The sequence below is a fragment of the Schistocerca serialis genome, chromosome 1 (genome assembly GCF_023864345.2).
Source record: "Schistocerca serialis cubense isolate TAMUIC-IGC-003099 chromosome 1, iqSchSeri2.2, whole genome shotgun sequence".
In the NCBI taxonomy this organism is placed as follows: domain Eukaryota; kingdom Metazoa; phylum Arthropoda; class Insecta; order Orthoptera; family Acrididae; genus Schistocerca; species Schistocerca serialis.
Genome location: NC_064638.1, coordinates 871,508,123 through 871,530,089, shown reverse-complemented (window position 1 = coordinate 871,530,089; position 21,967 = coordinate 871,508,123). Strand labels below are relative to the sequence as shown.

The following is a 21,967-nucleotide window of genomic DNA, read 5'->3' as shown; positions in this document are numbered from 1 at the left end:
TGTCATTACAAAATTACATTTATTTCTTCACTACATATAAAGTGTCAAAACATTTCTGCACAAAATAACAAGGTAAGTTTTCTACTTCCATTGGATTAACAGCTTGTGACGAAGCAAGCTGGGATACTTTTTACTTCTCCTCTTGTTTTGCCATCTGCCTCCTTTCAATTTTAACTAATTACCATTAACATACATGACTATAATCTGCATTTTCATAAAAGAGAAAGGTTGGCCCCCAGTTTTAAATAATATAGCACCAGATTAATTTTGTGCTTAGTTTTATGTATGTAATTGATTTTCTAATTTATTTCGACTATTCCTAGTTAGTATCTTTTGTTATAGGGTGAAATCAGTAATTGTTTGGTAACTTAAATTCTATTGTAGATGTATAAACAAGTATAAATTCTGCAGTAATTATAAACATTTGGAAGACAAAATGCTAATAATCTTAAAGTATCTATGTGGCTCTATTCGAAAACATGTAAGCAAAGCCAGCCCTTAATTAATTCCAAAGTAATTAACAGTTTTGTCAAAAGTAATGTTTGCATAACTATATTTGTTTATTTCATGATTTAAACAAATAATTCTGCCTAGCTCTTACAGTAGAAGAAACTGTTAAAAGGACAGATTTTATTTCAATGTATTCAGTTAATTTAATGAGTTAAGTTTTAATTGTAATTTCAGTAAATTAAACTCCACAGCCGAGTTTCAGACGAGGAATCTGTGTTGCTTACAATGACAACAATGCATCAACTTAATAGCGAAATAAGTGTTACAGCAATAGGCCGTGTGTTAAAACAATGACGTGTCTGCTCCATACGTATCTTTCTATTCTTCAAGAACTGTGAACTTTGTGGTTAGGTTTTTACTGCTCTTAGATGTTCAGCAGTAAAATATTGTAGCCTGCAAACTATTAATGAGGCTTATGGAAAGTTAAACAATAGTGTACCGGCCGTACTAAATGTGTATATGGGGGGGTTGTGAAAAGTGGAAGTAAAAGACTGTGAAATGCAATTGAGCATCTGTCGGCTACATCATTTAAAGTAGTCAGTGTTTGACTTTCACTCCCCATTTTTCAGCCAGTATGTCAACACTGAGGACAACAAACGAAGAAATAAAAGAAAGCGAACTCCTACAAGCTGGTGTGTAAACATCAGGTTTTCCAACAGAAACAGATCAGCAGAGATTTAAGAATATTCCCAAATATTTTTCCTCTCATTCTGGGAATGAACTTGAATGATTTAGGTGGAGGTCAACGTGGAGACAGCATGAGCTTTAAGGCTGGAAAGTGCAACACAAAGCTTACAATGAGGCTAATGACATCCCATAGGGATGTATGATCATTTTAGACAAATAAACCTCAATGGTAAAAGACATTATTTGCTGTATCTGGAGGATATACTCATGAAGAAAGGCACTGAACTGGGAAGCAAGAAGTGAGATAAGTAAGTGTTTGATAATATTCTATGAAAAAAGTGTGAACCAAGCATGAAAATCTATCAATCAAATATGGCTCACATCTGCAGTTCATTAGCGATGATTAAAAATATTTGTTTTCAGTCAGAGAACAATTTTCAGAAAACAACTTCCTGATAACAGCCTACTGAGTTCTAGTGTGCCCCTCTCAGTCATTGTCGTCGTCACCACCACCACCACCACCACCACCACCACCACGACTTCACTTCACGACACTTCACTTCAAGCATCAGGCCTTCTTTTTGTCTTGCTGTTACAGTACTCATCACTTCCTTAGTCTTCTTTGACTTCTTTTTTTAGTCTGGAAAAAAGTGCAAACCCTTCCAGAAATAAAAACATCACATAATCCCAATTAATTATGACCCAAAAGGTTGTTTGCAAGCTGATCAGATATGCTTGCTCTTTTAATAGCTTGTTTTTACATACATGATAGTATGCATGTCCAAAAACATCCAGTTCAGCATCTGACTTTATTTACACTTTTCCCGATTTGAATTTACTGTACAAGATGGGATCTTCTCTCAACAGCAAAGCTTAAATCTCAAATGGCTTGCCTTGGTATTTTTGCATTATGATCTGGCAGCTCCTTAAATTCAAAAGTGTTACTGCTGTACCTGCAAGTACCTGGCTTTACTCCCCTGACCCCCATCTTCTTTTGAAGATGCTTAAAAATTTTGCAGAGAAGTCTGGGAAAATATAATTACACTACTGCCCCTGAAAAACTACCAGGAACTAATAGATTTGAGATTTATGGTTAACTTAATTATACTTCACACAAGAAAAAAATCACTCATATTATTTCCAAACTCCAAATCATGCATCTACATCATTCTATGTATAAACAAAATTGCATAAAATGTATTTCTGGACAGCACACATTTCAGATTTGTCATCGGAAGAACGATGTATTCTATGGTACGTACAGCATGAGGGGATGGGACAAGAGTTAGTGTCAGAAGACTATCTGCTCTCATATTTAGGTCTTCTTCTTCTTCTTCTTCTTCTTCTTCTTCTTCAAGTGTTGCAGTCTTTTCAGTACAGGTCAAGAAGCTTATCCATGGCAGCACAATGAGTCGATACAAGTTTACTGCTTATTACCGTTTCACTGTTAACCCGTGCGTATAACTGCCAAACAGGGTACCTACTGTCTTGCACTATGTGATCGTAAGACAAAAAACTTGTAACAGGGAAAATTAAGGCTAAACACAACCTGTTGAAATTTCCTGGATTTTTGCCCAAAATTCTCGCACCCTAGACAAATGCCTACAGCATAAGTGAAACAACTAGCTCCGAGTGAAAAAACAACTGTACTATGTTATATGTGTATGCTATGAGGGTGACATACTACCAGTGACATTTACAAAATGCACAATAATTAACATACCTGCAAAAGGAGAAACCAATAAACCACAGTTTTACAATTCTATGCTTCTTATATACAACTCAAGATAACCAGAGGAGTAAGTTCAACAATGAATTAAAAAATAGGAGTGCAGCTAAGCTACTACAAACAGCATAGTGAATGCATTATTGCAGCCAAGACAGACACGCAGCCCACACCTACCAGCACAGTAGTACAAGTTAATATGCTGATTAGCTCCACAGATGACGAAGAAATTGAAGAAATGTAAGATGAGATACAAGAAATTATTCAGGTAGCGAAGGGAGGCGAAAATTTAATAGTCATGGGGGACTAGAATTCAATAGTAGGAAAAGGAAGAGAAGGAAAAGTTGTAGGCGAGTATGGAATGGGGTAAGGAATGAAAGAGCAAGCCGCCTGATAGAATTTTGCACAGAGCACAACTTAATCATCGCAGACACTTGGTTTAAGAATCATGATAGAAAGTTGTATACATATATGTGGAGACACTGGAAGGTTTCAGATTGATTATATAATTGGAAGACAGAGATTTAGGAATCAGGTTCTAAACTGTAAGACATTTCGAAGGGCAGACGTGGACTATTACCACACACTGGTTATGAACTGTAAACTAAAACTGAAGAAACTGCAAAAAGGTAGGAATTTAAGGAGACGAGACCTGCATAAACTGAAAGAATCAGACATTGTAGAGGGTTTCAGAGAGAGACTTAGGGAACAATTGACAAGAACGGGGGAAAGAAAGAGTAGAAGAAGAATGGGTAGCTTTGAGAGATGAAATAGTGAAGGCAGCAGAGGATCAATTAGGTAAAAAGGCGAGGGGTAGTAGAAATCCTTGGGTAACAGAAGAGATACTGAATTTAATCGATGAAAGGAAAAAATATAAAAATGCAGTAAATGAAGCAAGAAAAAAGGAATACAGACATCTCAAAAATGTGATAGACAGGAAGTGCAAAATGGCTAAGCAGGGATGACTAGAGGACAAATGTAAGGATGTAGAGGCGTATATCACTAAGGGTAAGATAGATATTGCCTACAGGAAAATTAAAGAGACCTTTAGAGAGAAGAGAACCACTTGTACGAATATCAAGAGCTCAGATGGAAACCCAGTTCTAAGCAAAGAAGGGAAGGCAGAAAGGTGGAAGGAGTATATAGAGGGTCTATACAACAGCGATATAGTTGAGGGCAATATTATGGAAACGGAAGAGAATGTAGATCAAGAGGAAATGGCAGATATGATACTGCGTGGAAAGTTGAAACAAGGCCCTGGGAGTAGACAACATTCTATTAGAACTACTGATAGCCTTGGGGGAGCCAGCCATGACAAAACTCTACCATCTGGTGAGCAAGATGTATGAGACAGGCGAAATACCCTCAGACTTTAAGAAGAATACAACAATTAAAATCCCAAAGAAAGCAGGTGTTGACAGGTGTGAAAATTACCAAATTACCAGATTAATACACTGTGGCTGCAAAATACCAAAACGAATTCTTTACAGATGACTGGAAAAACTGGTAGAAGCCAACCTTGGGGAAGATCAGTTTGAATTCCATAGAAATGTGGGAGCACTTGAGGCAATAGTGACCCTACGACTTATCTTAGGAGATATATTAAGGGAAAAAAACCTAAATTTCTAGCACTTATAGACTTAGAGAAAGCTTTTGACAATGTTGACTGGAATACTCTCTTTCAAATTCTGAAGGTGGCAGGGGTCAAATACGGGGTGTGAAAGTCTATTTACAGTTTGTACAAAAACCAGACGGCAGTTACTAAGAGTCGAGGGGCACAAAAGAGAAGCACTGGTTGGGAGGGGACTGAGACAGGGTTGTAGCCTATCTCCACAATGTTATTCAATCTGTACACTGAGCAAGCAGTAAAGGAAACAAAAGAAAAATTTGGAGTAGATATTAAAATTCATGGAACAGAAATAAAAAATTTGAGGTTTGCTGATGACACTGTAATTCTGTCAAAAACAGCAAAGGACCTGGAAGAGCTGTTGAACGGAATGGACAGTGTCTTGAAAGGAGGATATAAGTTGAACATCAACAAAAGCAGAATGAGGATAATGGAATGTAGTCAAATTAAATCAGGTGATGCTGAGGGAATTAGATTAGGAAATGAGACTCTAAAAGTAGTTGATGAGTTTTGCTATTCAGGGAGAAAAATAACTGAAAGCGTTTCTGAAGAAGAGAAATTTGTTAACATCGAGTATAGATTTAAGTGTCAGGAAGTCATTTCTGAAAGTATTTGTATGGAGTGTAGCCATGTGTGGAAGCGAAACATGGACGATAAGTAGTTTGGACAAGAAGAGAATAGAAGCTTTCAAAATGTGGTGCTACAGAAGAATGCTGAAGATTAGATGAGTGGATCATGTAACTAATGCGGTACTGAATAGAATTGGGGAGAAGAGGAATCTGTTGCACAACTTGACTATAAGAATGGATTGGTTGGTAGGACACGTTCTGAGGCATCAAGGGATCACCAATTTAGTATTGGATGGAAGCAAGGAGGGTAAAAATCATAGAGGAAGACCAAGGGATGAATATATTAAGCAGAGCCAGAAGAACATAGGTTGCTGTAGTTACTTGGAGATGAAGAAGCTTGCACAGGATATAGTAGCATGGAGAGCTGAATCAAGAGCACTTGCCCACAAAAGGCAAAGGTCCTGAGCTCGAGTCTCGGTCCGGCACACAGTTTTAATCTGCCAGGAAGTTTCATATCAGCGCACACTCCGCTGCAGAGTGAAAATCTCATTCTTCAGCAAGGTCATTGTTCACACGACCTAAGATGACACAAACTAAAGGAGAAACAACACAAACAGCACAGTCCATTCGACAGAAGAAGAAAACAGGTAAACAAAGAACCAAAAGGAACATCATGGAAGCAGGAAGAGTAAAGAACAGGAGTGGAGCATTGGGGGGGGGGGGGGGGGGGGTGATAGCAGGGGGGTGCCCTAAAGGCAGTATCCATGAGGGGGTGCCAGCACTACCAATACCAATGACCCATCTCAACCCTCACACAATACCATGATCTAGACACAATGGGGACAACACCAGGGGAAGAAGACACAACAAAAGGGGAAACAAATTGGCACAAAAGCCAAAACCAATGCTAATTGAGGAACTGAAATTCTGGAAGAAAAATCAGGTACTTAAATCTGGGAGCACAAACCACTGTCACAAAGAAAACTGAGGATGGACATAACCATTTGAGGGTCGTCCACTAATAACCGGACAAGAAAGGTGGGAAGAAATATTTAGTGCGAAAGGCGGGTAAGTCTAGCAAAATATGGACCACCATGAGGAAGACCCTGGAACTACAAAAGGGAGTGGGGATGGGGGCTCATTACAGAGTAAAAAACCATTGGTCAACCTGGTATAGCCAATATGAAGCCAGCAAGGATGGCAGATTCCTGGCAAGAGAGGCAGAGGGAAGAATGCCACATAGTGAGAGTACCCTTGATCGCACAAAGTTTATTAGACATGCGGGTGACCTCCCCCAGAGTCAGCCCACAATTGAGCAAAAAGGAATTAGACACGAAGTCGCAAAGCTGCCCCCAGAGAGGTCATGGGCAGGTTGCTGCATACTCAGCCAGACAATCAGCAAGTTCATTACCTAGGATACCCACGTGGCTGGGAATCCAAAGGAAATCAATCGAACAAGTAGCAGCACTAAGCTCAGCGAGAAGGTCATGGATGGCAGAGACCAAGAGGTGGTGGAAAAAACACTGAACAATAGCCTGAAGGCCTCTCACTGAGTCCATGCACAACAGAACTCGGTTGAGGAAGGACCATTTAATAAAGTAGAGGGCCCAACAGAAGGCCATCAGTCCCATGGTAAACACCTGCCACACATGGCAGGCAAGAAATGGTGTTCCGTGCCAACAGAAGAAGGAGGCATATCCCACATAATTGGTGGATTTAGAGCCACTGGTTAATAAACAATAGCATCCCGAAGCTCTCGTAAGTGTAGGCAGAACAAACAATAGAAAACCACCAGAACAATCGCGACTTTCACTTCAGAAGAGATCTATCAGGGGCCAAGGAACTAATCAAGGCAGGGTGTTTGGGAGAGAATGGGGGAACAGGACAAAAAGGGAAGATGGAAATCACAGTTGAGAGAGGCGAAGCGGAGCCCCACAGGTACACCCACCTGAGGACACGTGGGTGATGTCCAGAAGCAATGAGAATAATAGAATAGGAGGGGTGAGCACAGAAGAGAGGACAGTGAGGGCATACGACACCAAAAGTTTGGATTGCCAATCCGAAAGGGGCGGGATGATCCCAGTGTCAACCAGAAGACTATTGACAAGGCTACAGCAAAGGGCGCTGGTGGTCAAACTGATACCATAATGGTGGACTGGGTTGAAGAGAAGCTGTGTGGAATGGGCAGCTGAGCCATAATTCAGACGAGGCAGAACTAAGGCTCAATAACGGCGGAAAAAGTATCACAATCCGTGCCCCAAGAGGTGTGAGCAAGGAAGCAAAGGAGATTGAGTTTACGGAAGCAGCCAATCTTCAGAAGACAGATATGGGGCAACAAAGTAAGCTTGTTATCAAAAAGAAGACGTGAGAAACGAAACTCAGGAACCACGATCAAATGTTGGGCATCAAGGTAGAACTCAGTATCAGGATGGACTATAGTATGGTGACAAGAATGCACTACCCGTGATTTAAGATGGGAGAATTGAAAATTGTATGATAGTGTTCACACACAAGGGCACTATATAGCACCCTGAAGCTGTCGGTCCACAGAGGCCATCAAGTGGAACTAGCCAAGATGCAGAAACCATCCACATACAGAGTACGGGTGACCAACAGTCCAACTGAGGTCACGAGTCCATCAATAGTGAAGAGAAAAAGAAGGACACTTAATAAGAAGCTCTGTGGAACATTATTCTCCTGCATCTGCGAAGAGCTGAGAATGCTGCCAGCCCAAACTCAGAATGACTGGCGCGACAGGAACTGAGTAATAAAATCTGGGAGGGAGCCCCGAAGACCCCACTCATGGAGTGTAAGTACGATGTGAAGTCACCAGGCCATGTTGTGGCCCTTACAAAGATCAAAGAAAACTGAAAAGATGACATTGCTGAGAAAAGGCCTGCGAACTGCAGTTTCCAATTGAACCACATGACCAACTGGAGACTGTCCCTCCTGAAAGCTGCACTGGTAAGAAGACAAAAGATCACACGATTTGAGGACCCAACTGAGCTGACGAGCCACTACTCGTTCAAATAACTTGCATGTGACATCGGTCAGACTGACCGGCAGATAACTATGGAGGGACAATGTATCCTTATTGAGCTTAAGGTCAGAAACTACAATACTGTCCCTCCATTGAGACGGGAAAACACCTTCGAGCCAAATATGGTTAAACACTCGGAGTATATATTCGAGTTGAAGAGGCTTGAGGTGTTGAAGGAATTGGTTATGGATAGAACTGGGGCCAGAGGCCGAATCGTGGGAAGAGGGAAGGTCAGGGCTGGTTGAGATGCTGACACTGATGCCGTCGCACAATGGATTGCTAGATGTTCTGCAAGAAGTGATGGATCTGTACAAAAGTCACTTGGAAGGGCAAGGTCCAGGATGGAAGACTGCTGCTGACAGTCTTGAGGGTGCGGAGTGTAGCCCACACCAGTAATGTAGGGACCGAAGAACATAGGGAGGAAGCAAAGTGTTTCCAACACATCCACTTGGTCTATTTGATTAAGTAACAGGCTTTGTTACCAAGACTAATAAGAACAGTCGAGAATGGGTGCCACTTAAAACGTTGCAATATCTGATGGTGATTGTAGATGGCTAAGCCAACAGCAATGGCTGTGCTCTACCACGGAGCCGGCCGACAGTGAACAGGGCCTATCAAATGGGGGACGGCAATGCTGGTGGCATGTGAATAACTGTAAGAATTTCATCAATATAATGTGCAAAGAGGTGGCAAATGGGACCTGGCAGGTATTTAGAGTCCAATTGTTGCAATGGAATGGCTAGTAGGGCAACCTGGCCATTTGGAGGCAGGAAGGACTATCACAGAGGTCATCATGCGGCAACCAGTGTCATGAAGGAAGAGGGGGAGCGGAAGATCTATGGCAGAGAAAGTGCCATAAGCGGCACTGAAATGGGTAGAGGAACCATCACTAAGAAGGCATAGGTCGTGGTCTCTACGAAGATGAACTACGACAATATCCTGACCAGATGAAAAAGCACTGCCCCACTAGGGGCGATTGGCATTATAATTGCTATGGAGGAGGAGGGAGGGTGGGGGTATTTGCTGAAGGATAGAAGTTAAGGCAGCAGCCATAGGTGGCCTGTGAGGAGGGAGACAGGGGTTGCAAACCATGATTACAGAGTCTAAGTAGAGCCAGCCGGAGACCACTTCTAATCTGGTATGAATGGGGATCCATGTACTAACAACATCAATATGGACCAATGGGATCAAGCCACCAGAAGAAGCCCCCAAAGGGCCAACCCAGTTCAGCAGAAAGCATGGAACCCACAAAAGGTTGGTGAGTAAGCATCAGTAAAATGGGATTCCTGGAGAATGACACAATCTAGAGAATAAAAGGAAGTGAGGGACTCCAACTCCAGAAGGTGATGGTAGTGTCCGTTACAATTCCACTGAATAAGCACAGAACGGGGATCCAATGGGTGGAAAACACGCTGAAACCGATCACGCCACTGGGTCACCATTCATCATCAAGTATGGGGTGACATCCATAAACAAGAGGTCTAACTCAGGTTGGAAAGAGAGAGTTGTCACCTCGGGGCACCTGAGGGGTCTTGTCACAGGACTTACATTTCTCCTTCGTATTCATAGGTCAAGGAGGACAGAGCCCATAGAGGAAGCAGGCTTCAGTGAGCTCTGGAACTGAGAGAGAGTGGGTACCCTTGGGAGTCCAGACTGTGGATACCACAGCGACTTGTGGCAGTAGAGGCTTCCAGTCTCAGAGTCAATGAGGAAGAGCGGTCCCAGGAGGGAGTCCTATCATCTCTCAGGCACCAAAGAGGGGGGACAATTCTCCAACCAGGTAAGCAGAGCAGCACCATGAGGGTAGGGCATGGGAACTGTAGGAGAGGTGGAGAGGAGAGGAGGATGGGACTGGGGTGTAAGAGTCGAGAGACATGAAAGCGATGCAGTTGTTGCGAAAGGAGTGAGACAGGGTTGTAGCCAATCCTTGGTGTTACTGCATCTGTACACTGAGCAAGCATATGAATGGAATGGACATTGTCTTGAAAGAAGGATATAAGATGAAACATCAACAAAAGCAAGACAAATATAATGGAATGTAGTCGAATTAAATGAAGTGATGATGGTGGAATTAGATTAGGAAATGAGACACTTAAAGTACACTGAAAAGCCAAAAAAAAGGTACACCTGCCAAATATCGTGTAGGGCCTCCACGAGCACGTAGAAGTGCCACAACACAATGTGGCATGGACTCAACTAATGTCTGAAGTAGAGTTGGAAAAGAATTGACACCATGAATCCTGCAGGGCTGTACATAAACCCGTAAGAGTACAAGATGGTGGAGCCATCTTCTGAACAGCATGTTGCAAGGCATCCCAGATATGCTCAATAATGTTCATGTCTGGAAAGTCTGGGGGGCAGTATGTGTCATCTGTCAGAGTCATATCTAGACTTATCAGGGGCCCATATCACTCCACCAGCACATGCCCCTTGCGATTACAGAGATTCCACCAGCTTGAACAGGCCTCTGCTGACATGCAGGGTCCATGAATTCATGAGGTTGTCTCAATACCCATACACATATCAATATAATTTGAAATCCTGTCATCAACAGTCCAATGTTGGTGCTGACGGACCCAGGCGAGGCATAAAGCTTTGTGTCATGTAGTCATCAAGGGTCCACGAGTGGGGCTTCGGCTCCAAAAGCCCATCTCGATAATGTTTCAATGAATGGTTTGCATGATGACACTTGTTGGTGGCCCAGCATTGAAATCTGCAGCGATCTGCAGAAGGGTTGCCCTTCTGTCACATTGAACAAATCTCTTCAGTTGTCGTTGGTCCCATTCTTGCAGGATCTTCTTCCAGCTGCAGCGATGTCGGAGATATTATGTTTTACCAGATTCCTGATATTCACAAGCACACTCATGAAATGGTTGTATGGGAGAATCCCCACTTCATCGTTATCTCGGAGAACCTCGGAGATGCTGTGTCCCATTGTTCATGTGCCAACTATAACATCATGTTCAAACTTACTCAAATCTTGATAACCTGCAATTGAAGCAGCAGTAATTGATCTAACAACTGAGCCAGACACTTGTCTTGTGCCGACCACAGCGCCGTGTTCTGCCTGTTTATATCTCTCTGTGTTTGAATGCACATGCCTATACCAGTTTCTTTGGTGCTTCAGTGTAGTACAGGAGTTTTGATATTTGTGCAGCAAAATAACATGATGGCCGAAGTAGAAAGGATATAAAATGTAGACTGGCAATGGCAAAAAAAGCATTTCTGAAGAAGAGAAATTTGTTAACATCAGATATAGATTTAAGTGTCAGGAAGTCTTTTGTGAAGTTGTTTGTGAACAGTTTAGATAAGATGAGAATAGAAGCTTTTGAAATGTGGTTCTATAGAAGAATGCCGAAGGTTAGAGGGGTAAATCATGTAACTAATGAGGCAGTACCGAATAGAACTAATAAGAAAAGAAATCTGTGGCACAACCTGACAAGAAGAAGGCATCAGTTGGTAAGACACATTCTTGAGACATCGAGGGATCATGAATTTAGTATTGGAGGGAAGTGTGGGTGGTAAAAATTGTACATGGAGGCCAAGAGATGAATACAGTAAACAGATTCATCCTTCCCATCCTTGCCACACTGTATTTCCTCCATCCACTGAACCTACATAATATACTTGTCCATCCCTACACAACCCCTGCTCCCAATGCCTTACCTCATGGCTCATACCCCTGTAAGAGACCTAGATGCAAGATCTTCCCATACATCCTCCCACCACCACCACCACCTACTCCAGTCCAGTCACTAACATCACCTATCCCATCAAAGCCAGGTCTACCTGTGAAACCAGTTATGTGGTCTACAAGTTAAGCTGCAACTACTGTCCTGCATTCTATGTAGGCATGACAACCAACAAGCTGGCTATCCACATGAATGGCCATTGACAAACTGTGGCCAAGAGACAAGTGGACCACCCTGTTGCTGAACACATTGCCGAACCTTATATCCTTCATTTCAATGACTTATTCACAGCCTGTACCATGTGGATCCTTCCCACCGACACCAGCTCTTCTGAATTGTGCAGCTGGGAACTTTCCCTGCAATACATCCTACATTCCCACAACCCTCCTGGTCTCAAGCTCCATTAGTCTGTGTCCTATCCCATCCAGCCTCTTCCCTGTTCCCATTCCAGCACTACACAACCATCATTTCCCTCCTTTTCCACAACTCCCCCCCCCCTCCCCCTCCCCATCTCTCCTCTGCCTTGTGTCTAACCTGCAGCACTTCACTGTCCGCCACCCCCAGCATACTATGGATCCCCCTCCCTGCCTCAGCCTCCTCCTTACCCCCACCCAGTCACCACGCCCATCATGCGCTGGTGCTGGTGCTCGCAGTGTGGTTTCAGTTACCTGAGAGATTAAAACTATTTGTCGTTAACACTCTTGCAATATCACAGATATCTTGAGCAGAATTAAATAGTAATTATAAAATACTAAACCTAAACACACACACACACACACACACACACACACACACACGAGCGGGTGCAGGTACCCTATTTTACGGACTATAAGATGCACCTTATTTTTTAAGTAATTTTTTTTAAAAAAAATAACATTTTTACCTTTTTTATTATTAGATTGCAAAGAAAGACTAAAAAAATTCTTAGTTTATAAAACCGAACTGACCTTTAAAATCTCTGAAAATAGCCATCTGAACTTCCTTCTTCTTCATCTTCATCTTCCCCTTCACTGTCCTCTTCATATATAAGATGGTCTTCACTGTCATCAAGATCAATGCTTATGCTGCACTTCTTGAAAGATTTGATAATGTCTTCTCTCAATCTAGACCACGACTGTTTTATCCGCTGACACACGCGTTTGATTGTAGGTCACTTTTAAAGCTCCCTTCAGCATGAATTCATATTGCGTTTCATCCATCATCCATTTGCTCTATTCCTCTCTCATATACTCTTTTAAATGGTTTATTTATCGTGACATCAATAGGTTGCAATTGTGAAGTAAGTCCTTCTGGAATAACAGCAAACTCTGTTCAAACAAATTTTGGGCTCGCAGTCGGTCGTCGTTCAATACTTCGCATGATATTTCAACTGGGCACCTGCCATCTGCAACGGCTCACGTGAAGATGACTGGCAGGTGCCCAGTTGAAATATCATGCGAAGTATTGAACGACGACTGGCTGCAAGCTCGGAATTTGTTTGAACAGTCAATTCGACAGGAAAATTTTAAAATTCACAGCAAACTCTGTATTTCCCTCTCTCAGTTTCTCTTTCACAGAATTTTTCAAGTAACTACTATACCGATCTCGCACAAGAAGAGAACTCTCCTTCAATAAAGTACCTTTCCTTCTCTCCCAAATCCATAATTTCATACCACTCTCGTCCATGTAACCCTCATCGTGTATATGAACACCATCACCTGGTGCTATTGCAGACAGTTCTGGCATTCTTTTGCACTTGAAAATGATTACTGGATGAAATTTAGTACTGTCAACACAACATGAAAGAACAACAGTGTAGTGCATTTTTTCATGCCCACTTGTTTCCATAAATTTAGCAACTTTCATGGCAATACTTCCGTTACTTGGCACATCAAATGTCAGAGGAGTTTTGTCCATATTTGCCAATCGGCTTAGTCCCACACTGGCTTTCTTTCGAAGTTGAATAATAAAGTGATGAAAGCACACAATTTTCTTTTCATACTACTGTGGCATTTTCTGAGATATTTTGGTTTTGGTTTGCATGCTAAGCCCGTGAGGCTTCACAAACCTGTAGCACCAACCAACTTCACCATTTAAGTCTGTTAAGGTCAACTGTAGCACCAACTTACGAGTTTGTATTTGAATCATTTTTGTATTAATTCCAATGCCATTTTGATGGTGTTCTCGAATCCATTTCCACACATCATCTAGTTTTGGCCATTTTGCATTCAGTCCTCTTTTGGCAAATTTCATCTTCTTCAGTTTTTTCAGTTCTTCCTTATTAGCCCGCCAATCGTAAATGTTTTTCTTCAGTTGCTGGAGGGCCAAAATGCTGCTCAGCTGCTCTGTTTCCATGTTGTTCTGCATATGCTGTTATTTTCAGTTTATAGCCTGCATTATATGAATGAATTTTATTTTTTACCAGTATGAAACTAGCTACTAACAAAAATATTGTACTGTTACCCATAACACTAATCACTTTCAATTCAAGTTCACTGGTACCATAGACTGTTAACAAGCTTGTGAATCCCCACAACTCATGTTCATCACATCAGTGCACTGCTGCTGCCAGTTGTATTCTGTGTTGCAAGATATATATGGCCATTTTTAAGACTGGCGGGAATTTTAAATCAAACACTTAACCTTTTTTATATTAATTTCGAGTATAACATACGCTTGAATTTTGGAGGCAATTTTTCAAAGAAAAATGTGCATCTTATAGTCCTTTGTGTCAGTAATGTGGAATGTCATACGAGGCATATTCAAAAGTAAAGAAGGTACATGCACTGTAGACACGTAGAATGAGAACATAAGAACACAATAAATGTACCTAACGTACCTTCGGAACAGCAAAGAGAGTACAATCTGTCACACTGTTGGAGCGTGATGTCACTTGGTGAGGATGAGCAGGTTGGTAACTTGTTGTCTGAGATAAAGTTTGCTGTTGTTGATGCCTCTGCAACTGCTGTGGCAGTGGCAACTGTGGCTGTTGGCGTTGCTGTTGTTGATATGGCAATGGCTTGTCCAGCAGCTGCTGTGACTGAGACTGTGTTATAACCTGGCGCTGAATGGGTGGTTGTGCTTCTTGCTTGCAAAAAGCCTGGATGGTTGTTGGAGGTTTTTCAGTCAGCGAGACAGGCTGCCCTGTAAACAATTCACAGCTCTTAATTATGGTTACTGCATTAGTAGACAATGTCACATATTTTTCTTGTCATGAAACATAGACAAAATGTAATATATAGCAGAGAGAACACACCTATTTTGTGTTTCAACAGGATAAAGATATGAGACACGAACTGCAATACCATGAGAGGGAGGAAGAAAAATCAACATTTTAGACATGGTTTTATGTTTATATCCTCTCTTGCAAAGCATTCTGTTAATTTCTGTTTTGTTTAATTATCCCAGGGTTCTGTGGTTCCATTGCATCTCCTCCCCTTTTTCTAGTTATTAGATCCTTACAAATGAGAAAAACGTACAAGAAGTCCCATAAGTGAATATAGGTTTACTATCACCACTGCAACAAGAGATGACAAATAATTCATATCAAAAGAAAGTTCATTGATTAGCTAACACTCACAGCATAATTAAATCAGAACTGCTGGATACAACTTCTCCCATTTTGCAAATCTTCACCTGAAAGTCATGATGTGACAGAGATTAATAACTGAATGTTACTACACAATATTTGAATGTTTTCTGCTTCTCAAAGAAACCTGAATGAAACAAGCTAATTATCGATACTGGTGACCAGATATTGTTGGTTGGAATGAAAATTATTTAGGATGTGCTCGAACTACCACGAAAATGAATTCACTGTATGGTTTATGATCCGGATTTCTCAAGTCGGCTTTTAATCTTCAGGTCAGCTGCCTATGCACAGACCAAAATTAATTACTCCTCAGTAATGCCTCCTTCATGGCTCAATTAGATATTAGATATCTTGAGACAAGAGTTCAAATTAGGTAAGACAATGATGAAACACTGCGAATGAACAATAATGTGTTGGCTAGGTAGTTCTAATATTACAGGTCTAACTTCACAGTAAGACTTACACGAAGAGATAGTAATGAAATCTTTTTAGCAGAATACGAGGTGTGCAAATAAAGAGACCATGCTGATGGTGCCAAACTTGGAGGGGAGGCAGATAAACAGGTGATACACTTACAGTGTGTGTTGGACCATGCTAGTGCCATCTTGGTTGTCTGTAGTGTATTTTTTTGTGATGGTTTTTCTGGTGATTCTTACAATAAGTGACCTGAATTTTGAGCAATGGTATGCAATCAGATTTTGTTTCAGATTTGTACACAGTGCATGGGCAATATTTGAAAAACTTTGGCAATCCTACAGAGACAGTGTTTTGTTAAGTAAGGGCTCAGGTGTTTTGGTGGTTTAAGGCATTTGCAGAAAGAGGACAGTCAACTGAAGATGAACCTCACAGTGGAAGGCCTTCTGTTTCAAGAACTGATGCATCGGAGGAGTCCATGAGCATGTGTGCAGATCATCAGCTGACAGAATGACACGGACAAATTTGAATATGAGTCACACCATCATTCGTAAGATACTGACCAATGAGTTGCAGATGTGAAAAATCTGCTCAAAACTGGTTCCAAGAAATCTCAAGTGCCTTGTCATGCAGCAATATCAGTAAACCGTATTTTGACCAGAAAGTACATTCCTGTCTCTCTTCAGCCTCCATATTCACCCTACATGAGTCCCTATGACTTTTTTCTCTGCCCAGGATTGAAAACACATCTCACATGATGTCACTTTGAGGCACTGGATAGTATTCAGATGGCTTTAACAGACCAACTGAATGCTATTCCATTATCCGAGTTCCAGAACTGCTATGAGAAATGGAGAAACCATCTCCAGCATTGAGTGGCTTTCCAAGACAAGTACTTTGAAGCGGAAAATATTCAATTGTGATGTTATAGGAATAAGACTGGTGAAAAAAAAATCTAAATACTTTACTCACACACCTTGTTTCTATGACAATGTTTTCTATCAACATTTCAAAATGAAGTGCTGAAATGTTGCAGCATGGGGATAGAGAAATCAGATGAAAATTCAAACACAGCTCATACTGAGGATACTTGTTGCATCCAACCACCACACATCTGCAGATTATGCAGGGTGGACATGGCAAAAAAGTGGGATGCAATGGGGTGGGGTGGAAGGAGGGAAAGCTGTATTCTGGAATTATTTGCAACTCAGTTTTATGTCCCAAGATTAAGTATTATCCCAAGGTGAAAACTTATTGCTCCTACCAGAAATACCATACTTGTAAAAGTACTACTTTTCCTTTATATTATGTTTCAATTTTAGCAAAAATCATGAAATATACAACAATGCTTCTTGTGTCATTTAGGCACGACTACTATGTGTTCAAGACATTTACATCAAGTTTTTTTAAGCAGCAATAGGAACTTTCATGATACACAATGTTACAATACCATTAAAAGATCTATCTGAGATATTATGTACCACCAGCAGTTCACAGCTGGTGAGAACTAGGGCAGAGGTCATCAGATATTCTTAAAATTACAAAAAAAAAAAGACATTAACAGCAATGAAAAATTATTCTTCAGTGCCCAGTGTGTCTTCCCACTGGAAATTATTCATCTTCACTTCAAATACTCACTCCAAAAACGTTCTATCTCAACACACCCTGAGTTGTTCACTTATAATGAGACAAGCTAAGTCTACATCTACATCTACATCTACATGATTACTCTGCTATTCACAGTAAAGTGCCTAGCAGAGAGTTCAATGAACCACCTTCAAGCTGTCTCTCTACCGTTCCACTCTTGAACGTTGCGGGAGAAACGAGCACTTAAATTGTTCTGTGCAAGCCCTAATTTCTCTTATTTTATCTTGATGATCATTTCTCCCTATGTAGGTCGGTGCCTACAGAATGTTTTCGCAATCGGAGGAGAAAACTGGTGATTGAAATTTCGTGAGAAGATCCAGTCGCAACGAAAAACGCCTTTGTTTTAATGATTGCCACTCCAGTTCACGTATCATGTCTGTGACACTATCTCCCCTATTTCGCGATAATACAAAATGAGCTGCCCTTCTTTGTACTTTTTCGATGTCATCCGTCAGTCCCATCTGATGTGGATCCCACACCACACAGCAATACTCCAGAATAGGACGGACAAGCGTGGTGTAAGCAGTCTCTTTAGTAGACCTGTTGCACCTTCTAAGTGTTCTGCCAATGAATCGCAGTCTTTGGTTTGCTCTACGCACAATATTATTTATGTGATCATTCCATTTAAGTTATTTGTAATTGTAATCTTTAAGTATTTAGCAGAATTTACAGCCTTCAATTTGTGTGACTTATTGTGTAATCAAAATTTAGGAGATTTCTTTTAGTACTCTTGTGAATAACTTCACACTTTTCTTTATTCAGGGTGAAATGCCACTTTTCTTATCATACAAATATCTTATCTAAATCATTTTGCAATTCATTTGGTCATTTGATGACTTTGCAAGATGGCAACTGACAGTATCATCTGCAAACAATCTAAGAGGGCTACCATATTTACTCGAATCTAAGCTGCACTCGAATCTAAGCCGCGCCTGAAAAATGAGACTCGAAATTAAAGAAAAAAAATTTTCCCGAATCTAAGCCACACCTGAAATTTGAGACTCAACATTCAAGGGGGGGGGAGGGGGGGGGGGGGCAGTCAAGTTTTAGACCACACCTCCAAATCGAAACAAAGTTGGTCCATTGTAACGTGAGACACAATTTAGGTTGAATGGATGAAGATACAACTAAAGTAGTTTGGTTCGATTCGTAAGCTTAGCAGTTAAGCTTTACCAGGTAGCCATTGCTATGCATCAGGTGCTCCATCCGTAATTATACGAGTACCCTTCCTTTTTCATGTGCTTCATCTGGTTTGAATCGATTGCTTATTTTGCTTTGATCTGATAAGTGCCATTTGCTTTGTTATAGGTGCTTACGTCACTCTAAGCTGAAAACCCATTATTGTACTGTGTCATGCATCGTCTGTCGCATTCTAATAATGAGTGTTTACGACCTGTCGCAGCTCGCGGCACGGGTTGCTTTTGTGCACGCTACTGCCGCTTTTTTAAAAAAAAAAAAAGAGAGAGAGAGAGAGAAGAAGAAGAAGAGAGGAATTGTCTCATTAGCGAAACAATGGCAAGAGACTGCTATCTGTTGTTACTGCAACGGTTACTTACAATGCAATGCAGGGGTCGAAACTTGGGGCGGAGAAAAAAAGCTCGTCTTGTACCCTTTATTTATATTTTATATATCTTTGCACTCGGTTGTCAGCCGCAGGCAGTATTTTGGTTCACAAAAACCGGTAAAAAAGTGTGGCTTAGATTCGAGTAAATATGGTACTCAGATTGTCTCCTGTGTCATTAATATACATCAGGAACAATAGAGGGCCTGTAACACTTCTTTGGAGAATGCCGGATATTACTTTTGTAGACTTTCTGTCTATTACTATGAACTGTAACCTTTCTGGACAGGAAATCACAAATCCAGCTGCACAACTGAGGCGATATACCACAGGCATGCAGTTTGATTAGAAGACGCTCGAGAGGAATGGTGTCAAAAGCCTTCTGGAAATCTAAAAATATGGAATCAATTTGACATCCTCCGCTGACAGCACTCATTACTTCATGAGCATAAAGAGCTAGTTATGTTTCACAAGAATGATATTTTATGAATCCGTGTTGACTATGTGTCAATAAATTGTTTTCTTCAAGGTACTTCATAATGTTCAAACACAGTATATTTCCAAAACCCTAATGCAAATCAACGTTAGTGATATGGGTCTGTCATTCAGTGGATTACTCCTACTTCCCCTTTTTGGGTATTGGTGTTACTTGAGCAATTTTCCAGTTTTTAGGTATGGATCTTTCTGTGAGCGAGTGGTTGTATATAATTGCTAAATATGAAGCTACTGTATAAGCATACTCTGAAAGGAACCTGACTGCTAGTCAATCTGGAAAAGAGGCCTTGCCTTTATTAAGTGATTTAAGCTGGTTTGCTACACCAAGGATACCTACTTTTATGTTTCTAATCTCAGCAGTTGTTCTTGACTGGGATTCATGAATATTTACTTCGTCTTCTTTGGTGAAGGAGTTTTGGAAACCTGTGTTTAATAACTCTGCTTTAGTGGCACTGTCATCAGTGAGTTCACAGTTATTATCGCGCAATGAAGGTATTGATTGCGTCTTGCCACTGGTGTGCTTTATGTATGAACAGAATCTCTTTGGGTTTTCAGCCAGATTCCAAGACAGAGTTTTGTTGTGGTAATTATTGAAAGCATCTCTCATTTAAGTATGCGCTATAATTCAAACTTCGGCAAAACTTTGCCAATCTTGGGGATTTTGCGGTCTTTTAAATTTGGCATGCTTTCTTCATTGCTTCTGCAACAGCAAACTGACCCATTTTGTGTACCATGGGGGATCGGCAGCATCACTCATTAACTTATGTGGTATATATCTCTCAATTGCTGTCGATACTATCTTTTTGAAACTATTCCACATCTTTTCAGTGTTTACATGATCAGATCAGAAGGTATGAAGACTGTCTCTTAAAAAGCCATTAGGAGCTTTTTTATCAGCTTTTTTAAATAGATATACTTTGCATTTATTTTTGATGGTTGTAGATGTTATGGTATTCAGCCTAGCAGCAACTGCATTTTGGTTGCTAATCCCTGTATTCGTCACAATATTCACTATTTGTCCAGGATTATTTGTTGCTAAGAGGTCAAGTATGCTTCTGAACCATTTGCGCTTCGAGTGGGCTCATGAACATGTCCAAAATAATTTTCTGAGAAAGCATTCAGTACAATTTCAGATGTCATTTTATGCCTGTCACCGACTTTAAACATATAATTTTTCCAGCACATCAAGGGTAGAATGGTCACCAACGACTTTAACTGTATGCATGGGGTACCTATTTGAAATGAGACTCTTTGAACCGTTGAGCAACTATATCTGCTGAGTCGAGGGAGGGACCGGGGGAGTGGGAGGGGGAGGGGGGGGGTGTACGTAAAACGATCCAATTAATAGTTTTGTCAGATTGTCAAGTATAACCTCTACCCATACTATTTCGCAGGAACTACCTACTTCACTTTCACTACAAGGTAAACTACTTCTGACAGCAATAAGTACTTAACCAGCAACTGTATTTCATCTATCCTTTCTGAACACTTTTAAATTGTTTGAAAAAATTATGGCTGAGCTTATTTCCGGCTTTATCCAGCTTTCTGTGCCTATAACTATTTGAGCTTCAGCGCTTTCTATTAGGGCTTGGAGCTCTGGTTCTTTCCCAACACAGCTACAACAATTTACAACTGCAATATAGATCATTTCTACAACTACCGTACTGTATTGTACCTGTCTCCCTTTAGACAGGCACCCTTTCTGTGATTTCCTGAGACCCTCAATCACACAGTCCCTTCCACACAGATCCCGCTACCAGTGTAGCCACTTCCTTTGTGTAGTGGACTCCTGAACTATTAAGTGGAACCTGGAAACTCAACACCCGACGGCGCAAGTCAAGGAATCTGCAGCCTACATGGTCACAGGACCACCTGAGCCTCTGATTCAGACCCTCCTCTCGGCTCTGCACCAAAGGAACACAGTCGGTACAATCAACGATGCTGCTTTGTCAAAATCAGTTAACGAGGTGGCAATTGTTGACCAGTTTACTAAAAATGTGTTCCTGTGCTCCACGGAAAGTCAAAAACGATAGATCTCTTACACAGTCTCATAAAAATTAGATGCAATAGTATTTTTAACAGTGAGACATACAAATGGAGAAGCATGTGAACTCAAATTGTTCTACTATGGTGACAATTACCGTTAATTGAACATTCTTGGTAAGCTGTAAAATGTAAAGTTACTAGGACAAAAATTTCACACTTATTAAAGTATTCTGGTCTATTACAATGTTGTCAAGTAAATTTCTTGGAGAAACCAAACATTTTGTTCACATCTGTGGAGCACATCTTCTGTGTCTGCACAGAACTGTGGTGCCAAGGAACACAGCCCTGAACTGTTATTAGGCCACAGCTGCAGCCTACCAGCTGGTCATCACCCCTGCCTACACAGTAACATCAGCAAAAGCTGTCACTTCTGTGTCATCCACTTCTGCATGTCGTTGGCCAAGGCTGGGATAGTCATCAACTGCTGCATAATAATAACCAG

At 41.1% G+C, this 21,967-nt stretch overlaps 1 protein-coding gene across 2 annotated transcripts in view; it reads right to left on the bottom strand.

Annotated features, from left to right (window-relative positions):
• The window catches only part of LOC126486030 (MLX-interacting protein), a 452,104-nt gene that overhangs the window by 165,652 nt on the left and 264,485 nt on the right, over positions 1-21,967 (bottom strand). For both annotated transcript variants that reach the window (XM_050108920.1, XM_050108919.1), the window contains exon 8: positions 14,610-14,914. In XM_050108920.1, the coding sequence (XP_049964877.1) occupies positions 14,610-14,914 (305 nt within the window). The remainder of the gene's footprint in view (positions 1-14,609; positions 14,915-21,967) is intronic.